Genomic DNA, 25,950 nt, shown 5'->3' on the forward strand with positions numbered 1-25,950 from the left:
AAAACGGTTTTAAATCAATGACGTCAGCTCCTACCTTAAAAAAACTAAAAAAGAGCAAATCAAACCCAAAGTAAGTCCAAGGAAGAAATGAAAAAAAAAAAAAAACAGAAATCAATGAGATACGAAACAGAAAGAAGAAAAAAAATGAAACGAAACAAAATGCTGATTCTTTGAAAAAAAAAAATCAAGGAAATTGATAAACTTCCAGCCAAAACAATCAGGAAAAAGACACAAACTATCAATCTCTAGAATCTGAAGGAAAACACCACTACAGATCCCATAGATACTAAAAGGATAATAAGGAAATTTTAGGAACCATATAATATCAAAAAACGTGATAACTAAGATGAAAGGAACGATTTCTTGAAAGACAAACTGTTAAAGCTTAGTCAAGAAGAAATAATAACCTGAACGGCCCTTTTTCTATTGAATTTGTGAAACTACTGTGATATTATATGTCAATTATACCTCAATTAAAAAGAAGAAATTTAATTTGTAATTAAAAACCTTCCCACAAAGAAAATATAGCTTCACTGGTGAACTCCACCAAAACATTTAAGGAAAAAAACGATACAAATTCCATATAAACTCTTCAGAAAACTAAAGAAGAAAAAACATTTCCCAACTCATTCAGAGACAAGCCTTACCCTGATACTAAAATCAGAAAAAGACATTATAATAAAAGAAGGACATGCAAATATCTCATAAGCAAGGGCACAAAAATTCTTAAAATGTTGGCAAATTAAATCCAACAATATATAAAAAGGACAATGCACATGATGAGCAAGTGGCTTATCCTGAGAACAAAAGGTCAGCTCACCATCCAAAAGGCAAACAATCTAATTCACCATATCAACAGACTAAAGAGGAAAACCATATAATCACCTGAATAAAAACAGAAAAAGCATTTGATAAAACTCAGCATCCATTCAGGATTAAACAAATAAACAAAACCTCAGCAAACTAGAAATACAGGGAACCTGATAAAGGGCATCTACAAAAAAAACCCTTTCCTTGACATCATCCTTAATGGGGAAAAACTGCATGCCATCCCCCTAAGATCAGGAACAAAGCAAGGATGTCTGTTCTTAACTACACCTATTCAACATCACAAGGCAAGAGAAAAAATTAAAAGCATAGTATCAGAAAGGAGGAAATAACATTGTCTCTATTTACAGAGGACATGATTGTCTGTACGGAATATCCCAATTTACAAAAAAAACCTTCCAGAATAAGTGAGTTTTGCAAGGTCACAAAATATAATGTCAATATACAGTATATTTAAAAAAGAATATTTCTACACATTAACAGGAGACAATTGGAAATTTAAAAATTTTACGTTCCACTTAACACTGAAAACATGTAACGCTTAGTTACATTAAAGTATATGTTATATTTAGGTATAAATCTAATAAAAACTGAGTTTGTAATTTCTGTAATCAAGTTTATGTCTAAGAACTTTACGTTCATTCATTCATTCATTCAAATAGTTCTTGATCAACTACTGTGCCAGGTGCACTGCATTTTCTCAATACACTATCCCATAGAATCCAAACTTAAGAAAAAAATTAAGCTCTCTTCTGTTTTTACATTAAACGAACCAACAAACAAACACTGTTCAGTGGGACCATATGCTCTGAATCCTCTGCATGGTCCCCTCTCTAGCTACAGATGCTCTTCACAGGCCCAGTTACTCACATTTGCTCACATTTGTAATTGAAAACCTAGGTTGACCACCATTGGAAGGTAGTATGAGCTTCATCAGCAACTGCATGTGCTGTTGACTACCCTAGCAGACGTCTGAACCCAAATGTGTTGCATATGTAGTACATTGGCAGGTAGCCCCAACGTACAGAATGGAATATGACACAGTGTTTAGAGTGGGTTTTTTTAATTCTATTTTCTGTATCAAACTTTTTAATTATTATGTAATCAAAACTATCAACTACTGTAATTCTCTTTAACTTTCACATAGAAATTTTGTGGATAAGAATGTGTCACATTGCCTTGGTTTTGAATCCTAGCTCATACCTATTTCTATCTACATTTTCTTGGTCAAATCTTTAACTTCTTGTGCCTCTGTAAAATAGGAATAGCAATCCTATTTACTTTATAGAAATGTTATTGTAAACTAAATAATACACATAACACAATTAGCTCAGTGCCTGGTACATAGTAATATTCAATCAATGTTCATTCTAGCATTAATGATGGTATGATACGCTGATAAGCCACATCTTCCTCATTCTGTATCCATATAGTTGGTGTGCAAACCTACTAACGAGATATTAACATTTATCTCTGCTAATGATTTTGTTAGATCTAATTCCCCACTCAACCTGTCAAGATGTTTTTTTAAATTCTGTTTCTTTTCATTAAATGATTTATTTTCCCTCTCAGTTTCATGTGATCTACAAATTTTATGGGCATGCATTCCACATTTTTCAGTATACTGATAAAGAAATTGGAAAAGGCACAAGCCCATTAGTGCACACTCTGTAAAGCCTGGCCAATCATTAATCAGCACCTCAAGCACAACTTTTCAGCATACAGCCATGAGGCTATCGTGGCAAACTACGGAAGGCCATGTAGAAGTCCTAATTCTCTGTTTACTGTATTTCCCTTCTTCCTAAGCTAAAGTAATGTGGACAGTGTTTTCATGCTGTTTTTAGACTGTTAGTAGATTCTAGAACCTTCCCTTGCAGGTGTATTAAGCTTGGCAGTTTGGAGTTTCTTCTCTTTTAAAAATTAGAATTATATATGTGAGCCTGTCCCAGACTTCTGGAAAACTTCCCTTCTATATAACACTTCAAAGACCAGAGGGTCAGCAATCTCAATTATAGAACATATTTGTTTAGAGGAGGAAATATGGATTCAGTTACAGAAGGAGTGTACATACTCCAATTTCTTCTCCCATATAAGGCAAAGTTTATTCATTCATACAAATGCTTTTCTGCATATAAAGATTATTCTTAACAGAGATACTGGACCAAAAACGAAGGTGATAATTCTTCTTTCTCCATTATCTAGTAGCAATTTATCACAGCCATACCCATTTCTTAATATTCTTTGGCTTCAAACCTAAGAAAGGTTATTAATCTTTTTTAAAATCTAAGCTGATTTTGGGTATTGAACCTGTCATTATCAATCTATGACACTGTTCTAGTCTTAAAGTACTTTCTACTTGCCTCAGAGGACCTGGTATGTAAAAGTATCCAAATAAAACGTGAAGTAGAAAATGGGTATTGTACTTTAATTCCTTCACACTATCTCATACCCAGTCACCAAGATGGCTTTTTCATAACATGCAATTTGATGATAGGTGGATGCAGCATATCCTGTTTTCCTGGTGATCATGAGACTATTTTATAAGAGCCGCATAGATTTTATGATACCTAGTACAACTTATTTAAAAAAAAATAAAAGGACACAGAAGTAGAGTTATTACAGAAGACTTCACATAGCAGTAGGAAGGCCTATATGTAAAGTAGTCTTTTTGGGTAATGTTAAATGCATTCAAAACTGTAATATTCTGGTTTTCAAAAACAATGTCCCTCCATAGACCACTGTGTTGAAAGCCATGGTTGAAATGAATGACTTCAAATTTATTATTCATTCTAAATCCAAAAGAAAACAATCAAAATTCAACCAACTTGACATCTGCCTTTTAACTTTTATTGTCTCCTTTACATGCATTTAAATCAGAAATATTTTATAGTCTTTCTTTCCCTAATGAAGCATCCACCTTTTCTATTATTATTCCTGTTGGCTATTCCTGTTGGTTTTAAAACCTAATGCAAGAGAGCTTTGGTTATACTGACTTGTGGTGGAGATCAAATGTATATAAAAACTAGATGCTTTTTAACATAAAAATGAACATGAAGTATTGAGGAAGCAACAAACACCCGCTTCCTATAAAAAATGGCCACTTTGCCCATTCTAATCTTAAGAATTCATAGTTTTTCTATAATATTTACTGCTTTTTAATCTTTTTAAAAAATACTTTTAAAAGTTTAATCTTTTAAAAAACCTAATTACTTTTAAGAAATTGAGTATTTAGTATTCTGACATTTCCAGTTACCTTGAAGCATGCATCTGTAAGCAGATTCAGATATAGCATAGATGTGCGGAGGCATCTCATGACGTTTCTTCCCTCTGTACATTTCAATAATATTCTCCGAGTAAATTGGAAGATTCTTGTAAGGATTTATGACTACACAGAAGAGTCCTGAATAAGTCTAGAATAAAAATAAAATACAGTGTTTAAAGAATGTATATATCACACAGACAGAAACCACACAGTAATTTGGACAGGGGACCTTTATCCTTTAGATAATTAAACCAATTCCCCACATTAAATCTAGCCCATGATAAGCAATTCCAAACCACAAGTAGTTCTCTCACAGAGAGTTTATTAAGTGGTACTCTCCTGGATTCAATCCCTTCATCTGTAAAATGGAAATAATAATATGTGCTTTGTGACTTCAGAGGGCTCTTACAAGGTTCAAACAGTATGTTGTCTTTTCATACTCATTCCTTCCCAAGGGTATAAGGTATGAACAGTTCACTAATATAGTTTCAGATTCCACATTGCAACTAATCTTTAAGAAAATACTATTTGTTAAGTTTGGGTATAGTATCAAAGAAGAATAGCCACAATTATCTGAAAAGAAAATTATTAAAGAGATGTACAAAAATGTAAAACTTTTCACCCTTCTAATTTTTCTGTTTGGGAAATATAGTTTCCTTCATAAAAAATAACTTACGTTAACTTGTTATACATTTATTTTGAAGTGAATTTATTTAGCTAAATAACAATTCGTTATTTTTATATTTAAATGGTTTATTTTTATATTTGAAATAGTTGACAAATATTTAAAATTTTTTTAATTTCTAATACAGTAAATGTTAATAAACATAACCCACTAAACAAACATTTTTTGGAGATCCTCGATGATTTTTAAGAGTCTCTTATCTAGAAGATACAAATCTTTGCTGATCAGTAAGGTAATCAGTACTCAGAAGTGATACTATAAACACTTTCGACTTTTGGGTTTGTTTAATTCACATGGAAATCATTCATTGTAGAATAATCTACAAAATTGACCCTGGGAATTATGGAAAAACAAGAACAGATGCTCCAGTTCTTTGAGGGACTGAAAGTATTTAGAAAGGACACCTAGTCCTATTATGAAGCAGACCTTTTATTTAAGGTGATTTGGGTAGACCTCATCTAATGTCAAGAGGACACTAACCCAGGCTGAGAAGTGATGGTGTGCTTCCCCAGGGATCACTAAGCAGGATTCTAACCAACAGCTGTGTTCATAAGGGCTGAAACCCTTGGCAGTTGCCACCAGAAGGCACTCTAGAGACTGCTCTATTTTAAATACTGCAGTTGCAAATGCTAAAACAAGAGAATGAAAGTCTGCCAAAAAAGATTGTTAAGTGATCAGAACTATCTCTGTAGCTGTTCTCCTCTATTTTTCCTTACCTCACAACTGAAGGCTCTAACGTGGAGTGCCCTTCCTACATAGATTAGAGGTATAGTAAGGGACAAAAGGCAAAGAGCCCTTTTGGGCAGCCTTACATCTGAACCAACCAGACGGACATCTGTCCCTGTTTGCCTGAGGCCAGAGTAATTACTTGCCCCTCCTTTGCTGACCACTTAGGTCTTCACAGTGCTGGCTTTCTCTCAGTACAGCTCAAGAGAATCCTGGCTAACTCCGACTTCTCACCCCATCGACTTGCCTCTTTCTCCTAATCAAGTCTCTCAAACTAGTCCAGCTTCTCTCTGCCACCCATATGACAGAAAGGCGATGACACAATAAAAACAAAGATCGTATTAAGGATGAGAAAGCTGAGAGGCAATCTGAATAATTTTTTATCGCATTTCATTTATATACAGTAAAAAAATCATAACTGTATATCTCAATGAATATATATAACCTCACTTTTTAATTCAAAAATTAGATCATAGTCTATCGTGAAACTACAGATTCTGTACTTTACTTTTATAAGAAGAAAATAGACTGGCAAAAAAAAGCTTCAAGAAAGTTAAAATACGCAAATTCAGTTTAACTCCCATAGAATGTATGGCATGGTAACAAATCATGACAATGACACTTTAATCAGAAATAATTCCAACATGTAGGTCTACCATGTGTTTGGTACTTTTGAGGACTAGGATGACAAAAATGAGTAAGTCTCACAAATATGAGTAAATTATCAAAAAACAAGGTTAAATAATCATTGGTATCCTGTGCTTGCCAAAGAGAAGCAGTAATAAATGGTTAAGTGGAAATACTACTAAATTTAAGTACTTAAAGAGCTAAGTTCTAACTATCTGGAAAATTAACTTAAGAGTTGGTTGGCTCCTGCATAACTGATAACTGAACTGATACTGTATCACTTTGTCTTCCCCAAGGCACATGGTAGGAGGGCAATATGTTAAAATAATTTCTTTGAGATCTTAAAGTTCAAATTAAACTCCACTGAAGTATTTAAATGCACAAGATATTAAAGCACCTTCAAGAAACATACACTCCAAGTATGAAGACAATATACAGTAAACAAACAAGATACAATATATGGCACTAAAAAGAGAGTGGTACTAAAAGAGAAAGATGAACAAGAATTATAAATAGTAGAGAAGCTCTACCGGAACAGAACACACAAGCCCCAGGCTCTGAAAGTCAAGGCCATCTTGTCAGAAACTATAAGACTAGGTTCAAAATTCAGACCTATGTAGTCTTTGATCTTTTTTTTTAAAGATTATTAGATCAAAAGGAGGGAAAAGGAATCTCTATTGAAATAGTAAAAGCATAAAATTTGGTGGCAGAATACATCCAAGGCAGAGTGAGAAGCAGTCTAGCCAACATTGTTTGTACTGTGGAAAGTGAGTGACAAGAGCCTAGACGGTCAAAATTCAGATGTTGTCCTCTACAGGTGATTAGGCACTAGAGGTTCAGGAGAGACGAGCGATGGAAAGAAATAAGCATTTGTGAAAAAGCATAAATCTGGCAGCCATATGGAAAACAGAGTGAAGAGGAAAGAGGTGAGAAGCAGGAAGTAGAGACTGCTTAAACAGTCCTGGTACAATAACAGCCTAGATGAGAGAAAAGGCAATATAAAAACAGAGAAGGGATGAGTCACGGAGAAAGCTGGATGGAGACTCAACAGTAGTCAGTTACTGTGAATAGAGAAAAACCAAGTAAGACACAAGTTAAAGATGACTCCAAGGTTTTCAAGTTTTAGAGACTGAAAGTTACTTTTAGACAGGAAAAATAATTTGATTTGTGGGGCAAAAAATAATGAATCCTCTTTCAACATATTGAGATTGTAATATGTTAAAAGGGATTCATTATAATGGGTGAGCCCAGTAGAATGCCTAGTGAGGAGTTGGAAATATTGAATTGCTAAAGTCATGAGAAAATTCTGAAGAATCACAAAGGCTTGTGGGATTAATTTGCATAGCCTTTAAGACACCAACTAACTTTATTATGTACTGTAGAAAAATATACAAAAATATTTGTACAAAAAACTTGACAATTTTTCAAACAGGCTATGCTGCTTTATGCCTCCAGGCTTCTATATATGCTGATCACTCCACCTGGAATGCCCATCTCCTGTCTAGTATTGGGAAATTTAACTCATCCTTTAAGTGTCAGGCCTCCATTTAAGAAAGCAAGAATAAGCAGCAATATGTGTATACATTATTTCATAGGTTCAAAGGATTAGAGAACCAGGAAATGGAGGCAGATACAGCTATCAATGTAATGGAACAGATATAAGGAACAGGAGATTGAACTGGATAATCACGTAAACCTACACCCCAACTGTAGCTCTCGGAAGAAATCGCCCAAAAGAAAAGAAAGGAAGAAAGAATAATTCACTCACACCATTTGCAAACACTGCACTTAGATAAAATTCACATGTGTATTAAAACAAAACAAAAAACCTTAGGTAATAAGGAGAAAATCATCATCCAGGATTCAGAGAAAGAAGTTACACCTGGAAATTATCTACAAAATAAGCTAAAAGAAAACTTTAGGACATAAGTTTATAGCTGCAACAGAATGTAATGTAATATGGATTCTACATATAAAAACAGAAATGCATGAAGGAAAAAGAAGTGAGGCAAGGCAAGGAAAAACTGTAAGGAATCATCTGAAACGATAAAAAATTAAAACCCACAGTAGAGAAAAAAAAAGCCGAATGGGTATCAGGAAGTCAAATGACAGAATGGACACATTCAGAGAGAGCTTCCTTCTTAAAGAAAAACAGAACAAATGTAAAATAATAAAAACAGGCACATAGGTAAAACCAATAAAAAAAAAACAACACTTAAAAGGACAGATGAATGGAGAGCAGAGAAAGGATAACCAAAATATTAATCATTATTGCTCTTTTGGAGGAGAAAGGCTGAAATTCTGTAAAAAGAACAATAATCAAAAATAAACTCGAAGGAAAATTTGTGTGCATGTGGAAGAAAGGGTAATATATATTGAGTTAAAAAGAATTCATCAAGCAAATAAACACAAAAGGAGTGATGGCATTAGATGGCATTAGGGTTTTGCAAACCCTAATGAAGTAAAGAATCTGGACAGTGCTCACCAAGGGCTGCTCAAGCCCTGAGGTGAATGGCAGATGGCAACATTCCCAATGTATGAATAGGGCTACCAAAATCCAAACTGATTCACTACTATATATATAATTCACTGATCAATCTCAACATCATAAAGTGAAAGACAACTTGGCATTATGTGCCTCTGAAACTAATTACCACTTTATAGGAAGCACCATAGGAATGCAATCAACAAAATTCAAAATATGGGAAACTCTACAACACAACTGACCTTATTTCTTTAAATTAAGAGGGGAAACATATAGATTAAAAGAGACATAACCACAAATTACAATACATTGATCTTGTTTAGATCTTCAATTAAACAGACCAACTATAAACATTTACGAGACATAAGGAAAATCTGAAAAGTGAGTGAATATTTGTGGATACAGAATTATTATTCTTTTTTACGCAGATAATAGTCACAAACCCCCAAAGTTTGCTGAGAAGTAAAAAGCTGAGCAGAGCTTTCAGCAGCATGCAAAGCTAGGAGAACAAAATTAAAGAGTTCTGGCAACCCAGGATGAGGGTAAATACCATGCGCTTTCAGTTGGGACCCCGATGGCTACACTCTAAGAGTCAAAAGTACACCGGAAATAGACCAGGCTGCAGCCTCGTTGAGAAGGATGTCAATCCCTGGCTGATCAACACGTGCTAGCCCTCTAACTACCTGCCCAGAGCAGCATTCTAGACTGAGCCTAATGTCATCCAGAACGTCAAATTACCTTCACGATTTCTTATATATAATAACTGGCATGTAAGGCAACAATTATGACTAAAATACAAGATAATATATCTGGATCCCCTCTAAGTCTATTTTTATTGCCTGGGATTATCTTGGATAATAAATAATGGGTTCAAGTAATTAAAAGACATAATTAAGAATTCTGGCAGAGAATTGGAAACTATTATAAGAAAACTCAAATGAAAATTCTAAAACTGAAAAACAGAATAACTAAAATCAAGAATTCAATGGATGTATTTAACAGCGAATTAGACACAGATGAAGAAAGAATTAGTTATTTGACATTTTAATCAGAAGCAAATATCCAGACTGAAGCATGGGAGAAAACAAGATAAAAATATAGAAGAATGTGAGAAGTATATGGGACGTGATCAAAAGGCCTGACAAAGAAGGTATGTGAGTCCAAGAAGAGAGAATAGAGCAGAAGCAGAATCTGAAGGGAGAATGGCTACTAACTTTCCAGAACTGACAAAAGGCATCAAGCCACAGATTCAAAAATACTCCAAGCTCCAAGCAGAATGTATAAAAGAAAAGCTTACCTTACTAAAGCACATTTGAGTAAAGAGTAAAACTGCTGAAAGCCAACAGCAAAGAAATAATTTTATAAATAGCCAATGGGGGGAAGAAAAGATTACCTTCAAAGAAACAACACGAGCTGAATTCTTAACAGAAAAAAAGATGGAAGGCAGAACACAATGCAATGGTATCTTCATAAGGCTGATAAAAAGTAACTGCCAGCTTTGAATTCTAAATCTAGGGGAAAAAATTAAATGAAAATTAAATACAGACACTGTCAGGCAAATAAGAGCCTTTCAAAAAAGAAAGATGGAAGCTATGAGATGTAGAAAAAAAAGCAATAGAAAGTAAATGGATAAAACTAAATGGATAAAACTGAACTGAATGATTAAGTATAAATAAATATCTTGTGGGTTTCAAAATATAGAGAATTAAACAACAGTGGCACATAAGTTTGGGGGGAGGAGTAAATGGAGCTCAAACGCTCTGAGGTCCAAACTAATACTAATGTCAGACGAAGTAAACTTTGCAAGAAGCATTACTAAAAATGAAGATCATGTCATGGTGATTCACCAGAAAGATATAAAATTCTACATTTGTACATACATAATCAAATAACTTCAATATGTATATAGAACAAAATAACAGAACTAAAAAGAGAAATAAGGAATTTAACAGTAACTGATAGAATGAGCAGATAAGAGTGAATGACACTGCACATATGAAACACTGCATCCAATAACTGCAGGATACATGTTTTTCAAGTGCACAGTGACTGTTCATCTAAGCTGATCATATGATGGACCATACAGCAAGTGTAACAAACTTCAAAGAGCTGAAATCATTCGGGGTGTGTTCTCTGATAATGGGAGATTATGTTAGAAATAACAAAATAAACCTGAAAATCCTCTTATTTGTGGAAATTAAACAATTTACTTCTAAATAACCCATGGAGTCAACAAGGACATCTCATTATTTTGAACTGAATGATAATAAAAATACTACATATTAAAACATATAATTACTGCGAATTAAAGCTTATTATTTACAATGAAATTTATAACCTTTAAAGTACATATTAGAAAATGACTACCTGAAAAAAATCCAATGATCTATGCATCTTAAAAATTAGAGAATGAGTCTATAGCCATGCTACCCTGTACGAACCCCCGATCCCGTCTGATCTTGGAAGCTAAGCAGGTTCGGGCCTGGTTAGCACTTGGATGGGAGACCACCTAGGAAGACCAGGTGCTGTAGGTATTAAAAAAATAAAAAAACAAAAATTAGAGAATGAACAAATAAAACCCACAGAAATGTGTTGTTAGGCGATGTGTCCTTGTGCAAACATCATAGAGTGAGTGAACTTACATAAACCTAGATGGGATAGCCTACTGCTCTGTAGGGGAGGAAAACTAATTTTCCCTCCTACTGGGTTCCTGACTGAGACATCCTGTGATAAAAGATTAAAAGGAGAAAAACGAATAAAAGTTTAATAATATGTATACCTTCTGCATACATGCAAGAGACCCAGGATAACTGAGTAACTCACAAAAATGCCTTAAGCTACCACCTTAAATACCATTTTCAGCTGAAAATAAGATGTTGGAGGTAGGGAAAGGGAGTTATAGAAGGTTACCAGGAAAGAACAGTAAACACAGGTAAGGCTGTTATGCAAATATAGGTCTTCTGAATTGATAAGCATTTCTAGAGACAAGGTCATTCCCCCCTCTTCCAAGTACAGAAGGAAGTCCCCTTACAAATGGAGAATTCCCTTAAAAATGTTGTTAAGCATCTTTTACAAAGGGCAACTTATGCTTGGTTTTCAGGGCTACTCCCTGTCTGCTGTTTCTCAAAGTTAACCAGCCTAAAATAATCCTTATGCCAAAGAGACATATTTTAGGGTGACAAATTCTGTTCCCCAATAGCTCTTCAGCTGCAAGCCTGTACAGCATGTTACTGTACTGAATACTGTAAGCAATCTTAACACAACAGTAAGTATTTGTGTGATGTGTCGTGCTATGACATTATCACCTCACTAGGTGGAAGGAATTTTTCAGCTCTGTTACAACCTTATGACATGACTGTCATATATACAGTCCATCACTGACCGAAACATCATTATGCAGCAGATGACTGTGGAAAGAAATAAAACAAATGTGTGAAAGGTAGAGAGATAAGGAATTAGGTCATTAGATAGGAAGGAAGAAAAGAAGGGAAGGAGGGAAGGAAGGAAGAGAAGACCAACAAAGTCAAAAGTTTATTCTTTGAAAATAATATTGATAAAACTTCTGATGAGACTCATTTTAAAAAAAGGATAGAACAAATTATCAGTATAATGAATGAGAACATCACTACAAATCCTACAGAAAATAAGAGGGTATTATGAACAACTATATGCCAATAAATTTAAAAATTTAGACTAAGACAAATTCCTAGAAGTTATCACAACTGATACAAGTTTAAAATCTGAGTTCTGTATCTATTAAAGTAAAATTTCCCCACAAATAAAATATTGTTATTTAAAAAAAATAATAACATCAATCCTATCCAGAATCTTCCTGAGAACACACAAAGATGAAAATATTCCTCAATTCATTTTATAAAATCAGCATAATCTTGATAGTAAAATATGAGAAGGACATTGCAAGGAAATTTTTCAGTCTCACTCATGAATATAGATGTAAAAATCCTAAACAAAACATTGGTAAACAGAATCTAGGAATCTAGTATATGCTGAAATGTTGACAGCTTTCTCTCTGAGATCAGGAATGATACAAAGATGCCTCCCATCACTACTTCTATTCAACAAACATTTACTGAAGGTCCTGGACAGTGCAACGAGCAAGTCAAAGGTGAATGGAAAAGAGGGGCTATGTAGCAAACCTGACAACCTCAGAGGGCTGCTTGGCAGGGCTGACAAACACAGTGCCTAAGTAACCACACACGGCAGTTTGATTAAAACTTCTAACTGGGCAGGTCATGGTGGGCACTCACTGTTCTAGGCCTACAGATGCCTTAATAGAAGGTTCATCTTTGTCTTATAAGGGAGACCTGTCCAAGATAACATATCTTTGAAATGTCAGTAACTATCTTTCCTAGGTCTCTCAGAGGCATAACTACCTTCACAGGACAACCCTAAAACTTCTCATTTTCTTGTTACTAATACCATCCCTATTTACTGTAAATGTTAAATGTTAACTATGCTGTACCCGCCAATGTGAAAGAGGTATGTTTCTCTCCATTTTGCTTTTTATCCAGTTCTTAAGACCCCGCCCCTCATCCCATCATTTTGCTTCCTCCTGTCTCCTTAATCTACCAGCAATGGATTTAATGTAACCACCTCCTTTGATCCTAAATGTATAAAAAGAACTACAAAATTGCCATTCTCCAGAGCATTTTCTCAAATCTTTGAGATTTTACTTCTAGGGCAGTCCCGTTGTTTTTTTTTTTCTTTTTGGCTCAAACTCACAAAAAATTTTTATAGGTTTGGACTTTCTTTCATTGACAAAAGAAATATATAAGAATTGGAAAGGAAACTGTCATTATTTGTAGATATTTTGTTCACAGAAAATCCTAAAGAATACTATTACAATCAATAAATAAACTTAGTAAGGTCAGTGAATATAAAGTCAACACAAAAATTAACTGTATAAAACACAGCAACCTGCATTTGTACATAATGGTAAAAATTAGAAAGCAGTATTTAGAACACCGTTTAAATAGCATCCAAAAATCAAATACCCCAAAAAAATCCAACAAAAGAAGTACATGACCTCTACAAAGGAAACCATAAAACACTGAGAAATATTAAGAACTGAATGAATGAGTATATCCATGAACTACAAGATCAAATATTACAAAGGTCTCATTTCTCTCCCAAATTGATCTATAGAATCAATAAAATCTCAAATTTCCAATAGGTTTTTGGGGTGTGTGTGTGTGTGTGTAAAGCTGTCATAATTAAGGCAATGTCTAATGGTCCAAAGACAGGCATATAGACCCATGAAAAAGACTAGGAAATCAACATATTAATGAACACCTGGTTTATAACAAAGGTGGTAGGCACTTCAGAGCAGTACAGACATAGGGCTGTTTCAGTAAATAGTACTGGGTCAGTTGCAGCGCCATTTGGAAAAAAAATTAATCTTGTCCCTACCTTACACTGTAGACAAAATTCAATTTCAAATAGAACTGGAGGATGATCCTTAGAAATATATCATCAGATTCCCTTCTCCTCTGGCTTCCAACTGAGTTTGGCCAATGGGAGACATTAGCATGAGACTGAGGGTGGGAAAATTAAGTCAGGATAGTCATTCCCTGGTATCCTCCCTGCCAGTTGTCATGAGTTGTGGACAGCCCTCTTTAGAGGCTTCACTTCCTATCAGGAAGCCCTTTCTACACAGCTACCCTCTCCCACTTGAGGTTACTGTTCCTTTAAAGATCAAGTTGTATCAAGGTCTCTCAGCGATCACTAATGCTAGATACTGGACTTGCATTTGTTTTCTAGACTCTACCCATATGTTCATAAATCGTTCCCTTATTAAACTCTCAAAATATCTAGTACGAAGGCCTTCTGTTTCCTGCTGGACTCTGACTAAATCAGGCATTATCTAAAAAAGTCGAAGATATGAGCTAAAGATATCCATATTCTCTCACCCAGGAATTCCACTCCTAGTTATATATCTCACAGAAAGGCATGATTATGTGCAATAGGTATATGTCCAGTGCTGTTCACTGAAGCCATGTTCATAATCTTCCAATTTCCAAACTGGAAAAAAACAAATGTCTACAAATATTTGGATAAAAAAAAATTGGGTCAAAAATCTTATAATGGAATATTACATTCAAACCAAAATGAACAAAATATTTGAACTTTTTTATTTCAGAGCCCTTTTACACACTTAGAAAAAGATTCCAAAGACCTTTTTGTTTTATATATCTCTATATAAAATATATATAGATATAAAAACTAAGTTTTTAAAATGTATATTTATTCATTTTAAATAACAATACATATTAATATAAGTAACATTTCTTATAAAAATAACTGTTTTCTAAAAAAAAGTGAGAAGAGTGGCACTGTCTTTTATTATTGCAAATCTTTTACTATCTGGCTTAATAGAAAACAGCACATTTTTCATATCTGTTTCTATATTCAATCTGTTGTGATATTTTGTTTTAGTTGAAGCACATGAAGAAAATAAGCCTTGCACAGATATACAGTTATTGGAAAGGGAAAAGTAGTTTAACAGTCTTTTCAAGTAATTGGGGGTATTCTTCTTTTATACTACATCAAAACTCCACAAGTGACAATTTCTTAAAGATCAGATGCAATGTAGCTTCTGAAACCCTATCAAATAACTTTCCATACTCTGTTCGCCGAAATGCACTGTCATATCTTGCATGTTGAATAAAAACTTTTATCCGTGCATATTTTTGTAACATCTACACACATTTGAAAAATATTAGTTCACTAAATTATGTAAGTCTTCCAAAGGATGACATTTCACTATATGACATAATAAAATCACATACATCTATCTCATCAGAAAGGTTTTTAAGTATTGATAAGCCATCAAGTTCACAGTGGTTGATACAAGTTTCTCTAAATTCTAATTTTTATGTGAAAACTAAAATTTTATCATTGGCAACAAATACAATTGGTTGTCTTCTTTGAAGTGACAGGTTCACTTTATTTTCAAGAAAATGTCTACCAAATACTGCAGTGGGAGTAATGACAGTTTATCAGTCATTCTATAAAATAAAAATTGTATTCTACTTAAAAAGTAGTAAATTTAGTTTGCAACTCAAATAACTACATGCTTTTCCTCAGAGAAACCACCATAGTTCAAAAGGCAGAAGTGCTTAATCCATACTTACCATTTCATCGATAGAATATTAAAAAGACATGTACTCAAGAAGTGAGAGTTAATAAAATCAACAATTTCTCCTGCTTTATCAAAGACAACCTTGAGTGAAACTGGATTAAAATGACCACTAGTACAGTATAGGGTCACACTGCCTTTATTCATGACAACCTGTCAGCAGTTCTCCCCACCACTGCCTTTTCACTGTTGACATAAGTACCAGTGTCAACAGTGAAAGGGGCAAATATCTTAGCCTAATCATAAAAACAGTTCTGACCTTGTGGATCCCCCAAACGGTCTTGAGAAAAATCCTAGGGGTCCACAGACCACGCTCTGAGAATTACTGAATTGTACCAACACAAAGCAATATGGATGAATCTTTATTAAAAATGCGATACTGAATTAAAAAAATGCTGAGCAAAAAAAAAAAAAATTTTTTTTTCAAATAAAAAAATAATTTAAAAACCAACATTTAGAAGTTTTGAAAGTATACTTTTAAATGGTTCACTGGTTAAAGATATCATAATAGAAATTAGAAAACATTTGGAGCTGAATACAAATGCATCAAAATGTGTGAGGTGAGCTAGAACAGTACTAGAAGAGACATTCACAGCTCTTAAATGGTTTTATTATGAAAAAAGTGAATACTGGATGAGATGATTGGAAGTTAGATGTTGGAGAGATTAAATAAAAGAAAATATAAGGGAATAACTAAACTTGTGAATAACCCGATTTATTTAAATGAACATACATTGTATCTTATCTATAGAAATGTGTCCAAAAATGTCTTACCCAAGTTGTTAGAGTGTGGATCTCATGGCACCTCAATTGATCGATTTCAACTGACTGGTTAATTCCAAAGCCCAATACACATTTATCACAATGCTAGCCAATCGTACCTAGCCATAGATCCATTCTCTTAATAGGATTTCTTGAGAGTCAAGTGCTCCATCTTGAATCTTAGGTATATATTCTTTCTCCACCCCACTAATTGCAGACATGATCCTCCCAAATCTTCACCTCTGCTGTGACCTGAATACTTGGATAAAAACTCAGCTTCTCCTCTGTAAAGACCAACGGGAGCATGCTTTCAAACTCAGAAATTCACTCAGGTTGTACCCGAATTAAGTTGGAAAAACTCAAATAAACTCAATAAAAGATACTTGTAAAGTTGTAGAAGTATCATGAAGAATGACTACAAACTCTTTTCTTTTACCTCTTCTATTTTACCCACAATCTCCTTTTCCTTTCTATTCCCTTCTCCTGGTTACAGAAACCTACAGGGTTCAGTGTGGGGAATCAAGGTGACAACTGGCAGAAAAAGAGCCTGGATCCTTTCCACATTCCAGTTCTCCACAACTTTTTGGCTGTCAGCACATTTCCAGCCTTTCACAAGTCACTGCACCGGGCATCATCCAAAATTGACCTGCCCACAGTTTCTTATTTTCCCATTTTTTTTCACTCCTTCACTCCCATTACCTTTGCTCCAGACCCCTTCAACTTGTTTGACAAGGAAGAGAAGAGAAAAGAACTGCATTAGCAGTGGAGACACAACAGTGAACAGGTTCTCCTGCCTTCACACACCTGGGGCAAGGCTGCAAATCTGGCAAAACCACATGGCCAGACAAACATGTGGGCACTGTACACACTGTTATTCAGTCTCAGAGGAGTCTCAATGCTACACTCCAATCATTTTCTTATCTTTGGTGTCTCCTCTTTTCCAACCATTTTCCACTCTTCTCAAGCTACCTTCCCAACCTTGGTGCCTCTTACTCTCTTAATTTACATCCTACCTCGTAGAGAAAAAAACGAGAGATGATCAGGCTTAATTAAAACTACTCTGGTAAAAGGTCATGAATGAACTATTCATTTCTCAGATTTTCCCATGGCTTGCTCCCTTCTGTCAGATTCCAGCTCAAATGCTGCCTTCTCAAAGAGCTCTTCACTGACTCACGCTGGAAAGTCGGACTCCTATCTACTCTATCCCCTAGTTCTGTTTCATTTCCTTATAGGATGTATCACGATGGCAGGGACCTGTCCTGTCCACCACACTCGCCCCAGCAGGTGCTCAGTAAATATTCACTAAATAAACTAATTCCTATTGGAAAACTAGTTCTGATTTGCTGAAGTTTTGAATTATGCATGAGCTTCAGTATTACACCCCTTGCTAAAATTTTTCCAAATTCAGACCATTACAATGTCATCTTTTCTACTTCTCTTCATTCTAAATCTGAATTTTATTTAAATTGCCTTCTTTAAATAATTGCCACCTGTATCTACCATCCCTTCAAACCTGTTTTGTTATTCTAGATTTTTTCCAGTATCTGGCTTGCATTTTTCCTCTCTACCTTATCCTTAATTGTTTTCAATAACTTCTATATGGTCAGTGACATTGTCAAGTTACTGCAACATACATGTGTGTCAACTGCTAACCACAGCACAACCTCAGCCTCAATCTTACCTTGAAGTGCTTCCTCTTAAAACCTCAGTTCTCATCTTTCCCACTTCTCTGCACCCAGTGACCTTATTCTTGCTCTTCGCTGAAACTTCTAAGGCTGCAGCTCCTTCACTTTACACTCCTGGATATACACTGGATTTCCTACAATTTGCTGTCCGTTTTTCTACTATTAACGCAACTCCCAGTCCTATATTAAACTCTCTGAACTTTCTGCCACAAGCTGTCCCCTGCCTTATGTTCCAGAGCACCAATACAAGTCTTCAAATACTATTTTAGCATGTTTAATTTCAGGCTGGATTACTTCAAATTATATGCTAATACTTAAAGCAAAGCAAGACATGGGGTTACGTAAGAGACTATCTTTAATAGAAACAGTAATGGTAAACAGAGTACGGGTAATTCCACAGTCTCATTTGATTATGACAGTATGTATCATTTACATTAATTCCCAGTCACCACTACACATGATTATTTAGAGGGAATACTTACATAGATAAGTCCTGAATAGTAACGATCCTTCAGATTATGTAAAACAGAAGCTTCATTTAAACATGTCAATTCTGCCATATCCTCCACCTTAGAAAACTTAGGTGGGTTCATCTTCTGAATATCATCTTTGTTGACCATTGCTTTCTTTCCGTTCTCTGCCAACTCCACCATAACTTCATCTCCCCGTTCTTCTTTGATACTAGCTGCCTCAAAACCATGGCGTTCTGATGGAATCCACACCAGCTTTTTAGCCGTCCAATCAGCCTGAGTGGCAGGGTTGTAGATGACAGCCCTGTCCACAAAGAGATACCTCTCTGGATCTTCAAGTCCACTTCTCTGTGCCATTTTAGACAGAAGAATCCAAGAGCAACTGCCTCTATAAAAGGAGGAGGACAAAGTTAGATATTTTAAAATATTCAATGATTCACAAATTTTGCTCTTCTAAGAAACTTAAAACAAAACCTTTGGTAAACAGAAAGCATAAACTTTGAGTTAAGGAGCTGGGGTATTCCTCTTTATGGGCATATTAACCGAGTGTCCAAGGTAAATTTCAGGGGTGGCCACAAATTATGACTCTGGTTGTCTGAAGACTACTCAAGGCATGCCCTCAGTTACTGAGGGCTAAAAAACAAACAGAAGGAAAAAGCAAAGTTCCAGTTTGACTTTCTTCCTCTTCATCTCCTCTTTCACCCTTACCACAAATTAAACAGAGAATTAAGAAGGGAAAAGAGAATGAAGAAAAAGAAAACAAAGATTCATAATAAAAGGCCTAGGGAGTGGTACCAGAATTAGAGTGACCACCAGGATATAGATACAAAACACGTTGACTGCCAGAAGAGTAAAGCTTCAGGTCTAAAACGACCTCCCATTCTACCCTCAGACAATAGACTCAAAGTTCTTCCTTACAAATATGCCAAGTCAGTCCCACAGCTTCTCTATGGCCCGTGTGGTCTTAGTGTGATCAAATGAGGACAAGAGTAACTTGGCTTCACACAACAGCCTTTCAAGTATGTGATGGTAACTATTCAGGTCTCCACCCCACTCCTGCAGCTGCTCCTACTCCCTCTGTCTCCTCTTCAGCATTCCATCATTCATCAAGACTCATTCCACTTCCCTGAGCTCTTGCTTCTAAACAGACTCCATGTGCTTAAGCCCCTTTAGAGTGTGGGGCCCAGAAGCAAACATAATATTCCATAGGGTCTGACCAGTGCAGAAGAAAAAGGAACTGTTAACAACCTAGAGAAAACTGTTTCTGTGACTTTTACCTAATAAACCAATTAGGTGTTGTATCTCATTAGCATCATTAACTGTTCTGTCAGCCAAGGCTCCATGCAAGCTGTTATAAGCTACCTCTCCTCCTATACTTATGCAATTGGCTTTTTGGATCAAATGACAAGATTTTACATTCATTACTCACCTTTCTGATGTGACTGACAATATCTTTCTGGGATCCAAAACCATCATTAAACACTTGTTAATACTCCGAACTCCCAGTTATTGCAAATTTCATAAGCCCGGTTTCCAAGGCTTACATTCATCCAAACCAATGCGAGAAGCCAAGTGAATACTTACCCTTGCTCTATCAAATCCTCCCAACTTCTCCTTCCCCACAAACTGATGAGAATTCTTTGTAGCCAAGAGAGAAGGCTGCAAAGTTAACTATAAATTAGTCCAAAGTTGTTAAAAGGTTCTTAACCTTGAGTCCATAAATTCAAGCTCCATGAAATCACTGAAGTGGCTCAAAAATATTGTATACTTACTGTACGTGTATATGTGTGTGTGTGCATGTGTGTGCTCTTCTAAGAACACCCACAACTTTCTTCAGATTCTTAAAGGGATCAATCTGTGTCCTAAAAGATTAATCACTTATAGTAGGTGCAGATACTAGCCCTTTCACCCCCAATAGGAATTTACTAGAATCAAACAGCTAAGATTCTTCGAAATTATTTGTTACAATGTAACATATTACAAACACCCATGCTCTAGAGCCTGGTTCTCAAATTTTGGCATGTGCATCAGCGGCTCCTAGAGGACTTATTAATATACAGATTGCCTGGCCCCATCCCCAGAGTTTCTGATTTAGTTAAATCTGGGGTGGAGCCTGAAAATTTGCATTTCTAACAAGTTCCCAGATGATGCTGATGCTGATGCTGCTGGTGCTGGTGCTGGGACCACGCTTTGAGAACCATCACTCCATAAGTCTCTGGCTGCCATGGTGAGCCACTGTTACTAAGAGGTATCTGATGTAGGAAAAAAGTTGATAACTAATGTTCTAGACTAATTCATAACCTGATTTAAAGAATATGCTAGTAGTTTAAAGATTATGGTCTTGAGTAAAACAAAAAAAATCACAAAACAAAAGAGAAAAAAAACCAGAACATAACATTAAGACTTCTACAAATAAAACTGCTAATATGTTTTATAAATAAATTTGCATTTGCCTTCTTACAGAAAATATTCGTGGACACATGTACATTCTGAATGGTTTCAAAAGCCCATTACCTCCACCTCCAGAGACTGCTCTAATAAGATTTTTAACAAGTTTTATGTTCCAATTTATACACTATACACTGATAAGAAGGCATGACTTTGAAGTGGGACTTATCCTAGATGAATTGGAGACAATCAGATACTCTGCCTTTAGGAAGGACAGAGTCTATTAAAAGAGAAAATGTCCAACTATAACAAATTATTATAACAAGTTACTCTTATTATTTCTGTTGGGTATAAACTATATATCCCATACAACACTTGGAAAACTGTCTTGCTGCCAGGAGGCACATACAGATTTCTTTAATTTTACATTGGGCATGCTTAAATTTAGCAGGTGACTATAAATTAAAATATCTTAGGTCATTTCTAGAGCAGGTCTTTTTATTAAGTAAATTAAGTATTTGAAAATTATTCTATCAAATCAGTAAGTACATTGGTAAATTTATCAGTACTTTCTCTAAGTGGGGAAATGCGTCTAATTTAAGAAAAAAAACAACTGATCTCAAAGTATAATTATAAAATGCTCCTGATTTTGTGGGGAAATAATATATATACTTTTTAAAAAAAGGAACAAATATTCAAGTATTCATTGGGTCTTCACTGGGTAGTGGGATTACAAATTACTTTTCCAGAGTTTTCTACAACTAACTGAACACTGTAAGGACAGTTTCCTGTTCCTTGCTATATGCTAAGCACTTAGCCTAGTCCCTAGTCTAAGGAGATCTATATCTATTGATTAAATATTACATGAGTAGTCACTACCCTCATAGCTTCAATTTCTCTACAACCAAAAACTTATCATTCCTTCAAATACTGACCCAAATGCCACCCTTTCAGAAGTTCTTTTCAGGTCAATCTGGCAATTTAATCCTCACTCTTCTAACATTTTGTGCTGCTCTTCTGGCATTCTTCTTGCCCTCCCTTGCATTGTCCCACAGGGCTTAGCAGGTAGTAAGTACTCAAATTGTTGTTTAATTGATAGTGTTCATGAGGCCAATGAAGATTTTTTTTTGTCCATTTTAACTCTTCACTTGTGATTACCAAATATGTTCTATTTTTTTCATTCCATTGTACATTTGGGACCCAATCTTGATAATACTGTTATTTAACAGTGAACCACTCCCAAATGCTTTGCCTTGCAGAAAAGATAATACCACAATTTTTAAAATAGCAGATACTGTTGTTATATATAACTCATTATGGCCAGACACTACTCTAAGCAGTTTACATCTATCAACTCTTAATCCTCACAATAGCCCTATGAAATGGATATTAGTAATATCTTCATATTACAGATGAAAAATCTAAGGTACACAGAAAGCCAATAAGCAGCCCAAGGTAACAAAGCTAACAAATAGGAGAGCTAGGATTAAACTCAGAGTTCAGCTCATGAGTTTGAACCTTTTACAGCAATGGAAGGTAAGAGAGAGGAAATTTTGAAGGGCATGTTTTACACTATATACTGCCTCTCTACTAAATAAAAACCCTACCAGTATGTCTTCAAAAGTATACTCAGCCAATGAATACACTCCCACAATCTTGGAAATGCTTAATATTTTACAGGAAAAAATACCTACGCTTAAGAAAAAAAGGAATAAATGGGTTGCAGGAGACATAAAGATAACCCAAAGATTCTTAGTATTATTTGAAATAACTGCATAATTACAGTTAAATCATTTATCTGTGTATAAATTGGCTTCCTACAGTCAAAAGCCCCATCCTCTTCACTGGCTTTGTATGCCCACACCTCTGGGCTCCCTCCCACCAGGCCATTTTTGACTTTCAATGAAATGTCACCCAGCGAATTTCTCGGCTGCCTCCCAGCACCTACTATAGGGTAGGGACACAGGAAAACGTTTCAATTTTATGAATATTTTACATATAAAAAGCCAAACAAAAATGATGCATAAATTGTCCATGATAGAGCATCCACCTAAGACAGATAAACCAAAACAGAATTGTCCTAATTTTGTGTAATGCTACCATTGAGGTCACTTACTTACATTAGAGATGTGCAAGTCTGTTAATTTATCAAAACATTGTTACATATTTCTGAAAAGTAGATCCAACATCAGGAATTTTAATTCTTCATACATGATGAGAAAGTACATAAACTGCAGTCGCACATAGTCTTTCATCATACAACATGCCCTTCAAAATTTCCTCCATCTCACCTTCCATCCAGTCTGTCTTCATTGTAACGATTTCCCTAAGGAGCCCAAATAAAAAGCCAGGCTCTCGGGTCACATCCCTTTGCTGCAAAAACTCATGCTATACCGCACCATTACACCATATGCTTTCTCTAGATAAGGACAGGGAAGAACTGAATTTAAGATGCAGAAGTAAGGAGATGCATAAAATGGCCACTTTTCCAGAATCCGAACAGACAGGGCATACTTAAACATCAAAAGCATGGGACTAAAAGGCAGACTGATGAAGGAAATAAAACAATAAATAGATTAAAGTTTTCCAGAGTGAGATACTATCAAGGATAATTAAGTCAGGCTCAAAGAATCCTCAGTTTCGATGTTAAAAAACAAAATCTCAGCAAAGCCAAAGTATTATATTTAGTATTATATTATTCAGCGAAAACAGCAGTCTTTGTTTCATTTGCAGTCTGGATCTACCCCGCCTGCTTTCCCCTACCCCACCCCACCCCACCCCCTTCCATCAACCGCAGTGATCTTGAAGGGAGCTGCAGAGGCCCTAAGAAACAGAGATAACGGGCATGGGCAGAGGCCACGTTACCCAAACCTCACCAGCTGAGCTCAGACCCACTGAGTTGCCAACCTCTTTCCTAAGGCCCTAGTTCCCAGGCAGGCCAACCTGGGGGCCTCCCTGGTTCCTGGGCCGCATCCGCCCACTGCAGGCCCACAAAGCCCCCGCACACGCCAGGACTCTGCGGCTGCAACTTTCCTCCGACCCCATTCCAGTCCAGTTTTATGGCATCGGGTGTGACCCTAGATGCAGAAGGCCAGGAAGACTGCGGCGAGGCATTCTCAGATCACTCACACAATAAAGGGATCCCGAGGCGAGGGCTGACCCTCCCCCCGGCCGCCCTGCTGCAGCGCGCCCCCGCCACATTTCCCGCCTCGCCCCTCTACACCGCCCGGGCCTCGCCGGGCGTTCATCCCCGGCCCCCGCGGTCCACAGAGCGCGTTAAAAGACGCACCCTCTCTCGCTCTCTTCTCCGGACACCAGCGGAGCCCGACCTGACCCACGCTGGCCGCCGGCTCCTCAGACCCTCACTCGCCGCGCGCTTTCCCAGCGGTGCTGAGCCCTGTCCTCCGATCCCTCCAGCCCACCGGTCCGGGCGCGCCGCTCGTCTTCCTAGACCTCGGCGAACCCCTTACGGCAGCCGGGGTGCCAGACCCGGCCTAACTCACCCAGGAACCCACCAGGCGCCCTTCCTGTCCAGCGCCCACCCCCAACCGGGATGGCGCTTTCCAGCTCGCCCAGGACTCCCTCCCCTCCTGGGGGACAGACAGACTCGCGGGACACCCCGGGACCCCCAGCAGAGCCCCAGACCCCCCCAACTCCGCGCCCCACGGATCCCACACACCGAGTACAAGCTTCCCATATCCCAACCCCAAGATCTCCATCCTTGGCCCCCCGGGGGTCGTCCTCCGCATACCCAGGCCCTGATCCCTGCAGGGGTCTCACTCTCAAAGACCTCATCTCCCGTCCCTCCAGGGGTCTTTTCCTCAATCCCCAGATCCCAATACCTCAATCCCCAGATCCTTCCCCGCACGAATCTACGATCGCTGCAGCACAAACCTTCGACCCCGAGCCCCCTCTGGCTTCCTCGCGCTCCTGCTTCGGCTCGGTTCCTGCCCTCCAGAGCCGCCGGGTCCACCGCCGCCAAGGATCCTTCCCCCCCCACCCCATCCACCCCCCATCCCAAAGCCGTCCGTCCGCTCCGGGCCGCCGCACTCGGACCCGCACAGACGCACCTCTCACCTTCAGCCGAAGATGGTGGCGCCGGCGCACGTCCCCAGCCGCGACCACAGATCCGGTGCCTCAGTCCTAAACCCACCGCTGCCTCCGCCGGGCTCCTTTAGCACTGCTGCTCGGCGCTGCTCCACCCACCCCCACCCTCATTGGGCCAGCTCGACGCCCGTCACCGCCGCCCCCAGACCCACTGGTCCGTTTGCGCGCCCATCTCCAAGGGAAGACGTTAGCAACCCGAACGAAGCTACCTTCCCGAGGTCCGCTCCCTCCACCCACCTGAAGTGATGCTCATTGGCTCCCGCTCCCAGGCCTAGTCGCCGGGGCCCCAATCTCATAGGCTGCTCCGCACGCCCGTCATAGATTCTAGGAGGTGCGGCCGGGACAGTCATGGGCAATTGGCTGGCTAGGGCGGAGATGGACAGCTGAGGCTGGCTGGGCGTCCCGCGATCCCGCGGGGCAGCGGGTGCGGACCCTGCTGAAGCTGCGGTGGTGCGGCCAGTGGGGCAGGTGTGCCGCGGCAGGAGCCCGGAGTTCTGCCTGAACACTCTTCTCCCTGACGTCAGGCCGCTGCAGGAGCCCACTGGAGCGCCTTGCTGCCCGCTCTGCTTGCTGCAGCCGGCGTGTCCCGCAGCGGGACCGGCTGCCGCCGCGAAGCCGCTGGCCCCCGGCGCTGCCGGCAGGGGCGGGGCGGGAGCGCGGTCCAGAGGCCTTACGTCACCCCCGGGGCTGCTGGGGGTGGGGACCGCGGCTGTGCGGCTCACCTGCAGTGGGGGAGGGGCGGCAAAGCTGGGGTGCAGCTCTGCCC

General features: G+C 38.0%; 1 protein-coding gene and 1 pseudogene across 5 annotated transcripts in view; one reads left to right on the forward strand and one right to left on the reverse strand.

Annotated features, from left to right (window-relative positions):
* The window catches only part of MYH10 (myosin heavy chain 10), a 130,765-nt gene extending 105,068 nt beyond the window's left edge, over positions 1–25,697 (reverse strand). Inside the window, exons 1-3 of one of the 5 annotated variants that reach the window (XM_039847308.1) lie at positions 25,155–25,310; positions 18,702–19,077; positions 4,082–4,238 (exon numbers count right to left, since the gene is read on the reverse strand). In XM_039847308.1, the coding sequence (XP_039703242.1) occupies positions 4,082–4,238; positions 18,702–19,046 (502 nt within the window). In that variant the 5' untranslated portion in view covers positions 19,047–19,077; positions 25,155–25,310. Of the gene's footprint in view, positions 1–4,081; positions 4,239–18,701; positions 19,078–24,971; positions 25,057–25,147; positions 25,311–25,421 lie in introns of those variants that run through there. The other 4 variants (XM_039847311.1, XM_039847307.1, XM_039847309.1 and 1 more) reach the window with 4 other exon arrangements.
* On the forward strand, positions 11,027–11,147 carry LOC120590027 (uncharacterized; annotated as a pseudogene).
* Positions 25,698–25,950: the final 253 nt, after the last annotated feature.

The sequence above is a fragment of the Pteropus medius genome, unplaced genomic scaffold (genome assembly GCF_902729225.1).
Source record: "Pteropus medius unplaced genomic scaffold, Ma_sr-lr_union100, whole genome shotgun sequence".
Classification (NCBI taxonomy): Eukaryota; Metazoa; Chordata; class Mammalia; order Chiroptera; family Pteropodidae; genus Pteropus; species Pteropus medius.